Here is a 3,550-nt window from a genome sequence, read left to right as displayed (position 1 = left end):
CTGTGCACTCGTTCTAGGCTCGGAAGCATCTGCACAACTTTGAGGCCACACACTGCACCCCGCTCCCAGCCCAGAACTTCCAGATGCCCTGGCACCTGTAGGGACCGCACCGGCCTGGTCGGGAAGGCGCTGTGACGGCTGTCTGCGTGCTGCCCTTCCTCACTGCCCTCCCGCACGTTCTCCCGCAGCGCCCAGGCAGCCCCCAGCCTCCCCCGACTCGCCCTGCATTACGTGAATGTGTTGTTCCTGATCATTAATAAAAAGGTATTTTTTCTAACGTCTGTCTCCGAGTGGCTTCCCAAGGGTCCAGGGATGGAGGGGCTGGTAGTGAGGAGAGCAGAGGCCCAAAGGGCCAGGCTGGAGCCACCTCCAGACAGCCGAGTCACCCCCGCGCCTGTGCCTGCACTGTCCTGTGCACAGCCCAGCCCGGCGGCCGCCTCGCTCCCAGTGCTTCTGCTCCTGGTTCCAAAGTGCCTCAGTGTGCATCCACCTACTTGGCTCCTCTAGTGGTTTCGGAGGCCCCTCTCAGTGCCCCCAGTTTTCCTTGCTCGGATCTTGTTGACCCCCGGGGATGAGGAGCTTCAGCGTGTGTCTTGTGGAGCTCACCTCGCTCGGCCTCCTCACTCCCGAGCGATCAGGAGTGTTCAGCTGCTCTGCGGCCCTCTGTTACAAGACTTAGGCTGAACCTGAGGAAACTGGCTCCTACAACTCCTGTTTCTAATGCTTGCACCTTGTGGAACAGAACAAGTCCATATCCCACCCCTCAGTTTGTTGCTGGGCTGTCTTCTTCCATTGGAAACTTCTTTTCCAGGTGAAATATCCCCAGATTTACTCCCAAAGACCAAGATGTACAAGATCCTTAACAGGGATATCAGGGGCAGTGGTACATACCTGTAACTCCAGCACTAGAAAGGCTGAGGCAGGAGGATCACAGTGACTTCAAGGCCAGCCTGAGCTACATAGCAAGACACCCACCGTTTCAAAAACAAAAACAAGAAAAATGCTAAACAGGAATGACCATGTTGGGATGTCCTTCAGTCTGGCTGATTTCTCTCCTGAGGCACCATGACCCTTCTCTGTAACTTTGGACCTATTTCTCCACAGCTCCTTAAGGAAAGTATAGGGCAGGGATGGCGAACCCTTTAGAGATGAGCGCCCAAACTGCAAAGCTAGGCCCTTATTATCACAAAGGGCCAACACTGCAACCTGGACACGGAGGTTTTAGTTTAGAAAAAACAACTCATACACTACCATCTTTTGTCTTAGAAGAAAAACAAACATGTACTGGAAGGAAAATCAGTCCTCTTGAGTTGATACAGTGCTGAAATTCAGGGTCAGAAGGAGGTGACCACAGCTCCCAAGGCTTCACCATCAGCACAGGCTCGGTGGAGAGCTGGTCCCGCGCCCCTCTCCCCCAGGAGCCAACAGTGTGGGAAGTGCGGTGTCCAAGCTGTGGGATCCACTGCACCGTTCTGAACCTCACTGTCCCAGTCCAACAGGACAGTTACTCTTCTGGAAACCGCCTTGATTCAGCTAACGTGATAGTGCAATAATACACAGTTGGATAGGCCCTTGCCTTTCCCTGGCCTTGCCTCCATGTTTGTTTGCTTGTTTTTCACAAGATTTTTTGTTTCAGAAATGTAACAGTTTGTGCTGCTGGTCTCTTGCCCAATGTATCAAAATGGTTTGTGGCCAGGGTGCTGTCTCACACCTGTAATCCCAGCACTCGGGAGGCTGAGGCAGGAGGATCGCTGTGAGTTCGAGACCAGCCTGGGCTACATAGTTCCAGGTCAGTCTCAGCTACATAGTGAGACCCTGTCTCAAAAAACAAAAATAAAAACAAAAACAAACAAACAAAAAAGTTTGTGACTGTTTGAACTGTGTGACTTTTCAGGAATGTTCTGTTAAGATCTGCTGCCTTTTGAGAATGTTCTGAAACTCCACCCCCCTGCTTCAGTAAGCATGCTCACCTGCCTTGTAGATCCCTATATAAGGAGGCTATCATTTCTGGTAGAGGGTTCAGACTTCCATTATGAAGTCCTCTGAAACTGCTGACATGATTAAGGTTTTTCTTCATCTTTTTGAGTGACCGTCAGGTTCTGGTTTTTTGTTGTTGTTGCTGTTGTTGGTTTTTTGTGGGGTTTTTTTGTTTTGTTTTGTTTTTTGTTTTTGCTACAGGGGATTAAACTCAGGACTTTGCACTTGTGAAGCAGGTGGTGGAACCACTGAACTAAATCCCCAGCCCCTGGATTCTTGAATCTTCAAATTGCAATAGCCTCCACCCAGAGCTGTGACACTGAGCTGGAACCTTTGGCTATAGCAGTGAGCTGTTCCACTCTGCCACAACAAAAGGAACCTCCTTAAATGCAAATGCGAAGCACCCACACCCCAGAGACAAGGGCTCCGCCTTCCTTGCCATGGTCATCAGGGACCCTGTAGACTTCCCCACTGCCGCTTTCACCTTGGACACAAAGTGGGTGGGATGGGGTGGCCTAACCTGTAGGTTCTGGACCACCCCACCCAGGGGCCTCGGTCTACTTCCAGTTATCCGCACGGACAAGGCTTACAGCACTCGTGTTTGCCCATTCCCAGGCAGGACCAGCATCCGCACCCCATGCAGGTTCCAGCAGTCTCGTGAAGTCACCTGCTGTGGACACCTCACAACTGCTGGGGATTGGTCACCAGGTGAGGCCTGAACACCCAGGCACCTTAGAAAATGGTCAAACCAAGGTGAGGGTGAAGGCTAGAAGGGAACATAGAGCCCGGCGGGAAACCTGGCCCGAACTACCTCATCCTACCTTATCTCTCAGACCCAGGGTCCCGGGTGAGGTGCGGACTCCAGGCTGTGGGCTGGAGTGGAGGTCTTGCTCCAAGTCCCTAGAAAAGCCCTGTTTCCTTCTGGCGCCAGCTGTCTCTAGTGAGGGCCCCTGAGGATGGTGGCCCAGGCCTTGGGGATAGCACTAAGTAAGCTACATTCCAGCCTTTTTTAAAAAGACAGTGTCTTGCTAAATTGCTGAGTTGCCTAGGCTGGGGTCAAACTTGCAATCTTCCTGCCTCAGCCTCCCAGAGCACTGGGAATACAGACATGCGCCACTACGGGGAGCTCAATTATTCATCCACATTTCGGCTAAAGACCCTCTGACCAGTCCCTCTCCAGACTACGTCCTGCAACAGAACCTGGCTCTCGCTGGGCCACACGTTTCTCACCTGGCCCCTCAATCTGCCTCCTCCCAGTCCCTTAAATGTGGCCTCCTTAGTGTCTCACCTGGGATGTTTAGCACAGGTATCCTTTGACAGAAGAGGGACACAGCGTGGATGACGTTCATGATACTGTCACCATGGCGACTGTGACAACGCCCGCACCCCAGAAAAGCCTCTGTGGAAACTGTCTCCAAAGAAGCGCACTAGAGCGCTCTGGCCTCGCCCTGCCTCATGGGGAGGGGAGGAGCTGGAGCAGGGGCGGGGTTAACGAGAGAAGGCCCAGCCCCCGAAGGCCCCGCCCCATCCCGCCTATGGCGCCCCCCGCACACCCGCCTGGCCGCGCCGCTCG

General features: G+C 53.3%; 1 protein-coding gene across 2 annotated transcripts in view; it reads left to right on the top strand.

Annotated features, from left to right (window-relative positions):
- Nucleotides 1–264, top strand: part of Abhd16a (abhydrolase domain containing 16A, phospholipase) — a 13,067-nt gene extending 12,803 nt beyond the window's left edge. Inside the window, exon 20 of one of the 2 annotated variants that reach the window (XM_010609854.3) lies at nt 18–264. In XM_010609854.3, the coding sequence (XP_010608156.1) occupies nt 18–101 (84 nt within the window). In that variant the 3' untranslated portion in view covers nt 102–264. The remainder of the gene's footprint in view (nt 1–17) is intronic. The other variant, XM_019205355.2, reaches the window with a different exon arrangement.
- The last annotated feature ends 3,286 nt before the right edge of the window (nt 265–3,550 follow it).

The sequence above is a fragment of the Fukomys damarensis genome, unplaced genomic scaffold, assembly GCF_012274545.1.
Source record: "Fukomys damarensis isolate Sample0158 unplaced genomic scaffold, DMR_v1.0_HiC HiC_scaffold_20, whole genome shotgun sequence".
NCBI classification, from domain to species: Eukaryota; Metazoa; Chordata; class Mammalia; order Rodentia; family Bathyergidae; genus Fukomys; species Fukomys damarensis.
The sequence above is the reverse complement of the archived record's forward strand: the minus strand, read 5'-3'. Positions and strand labels throughout refer to the sequence as shown.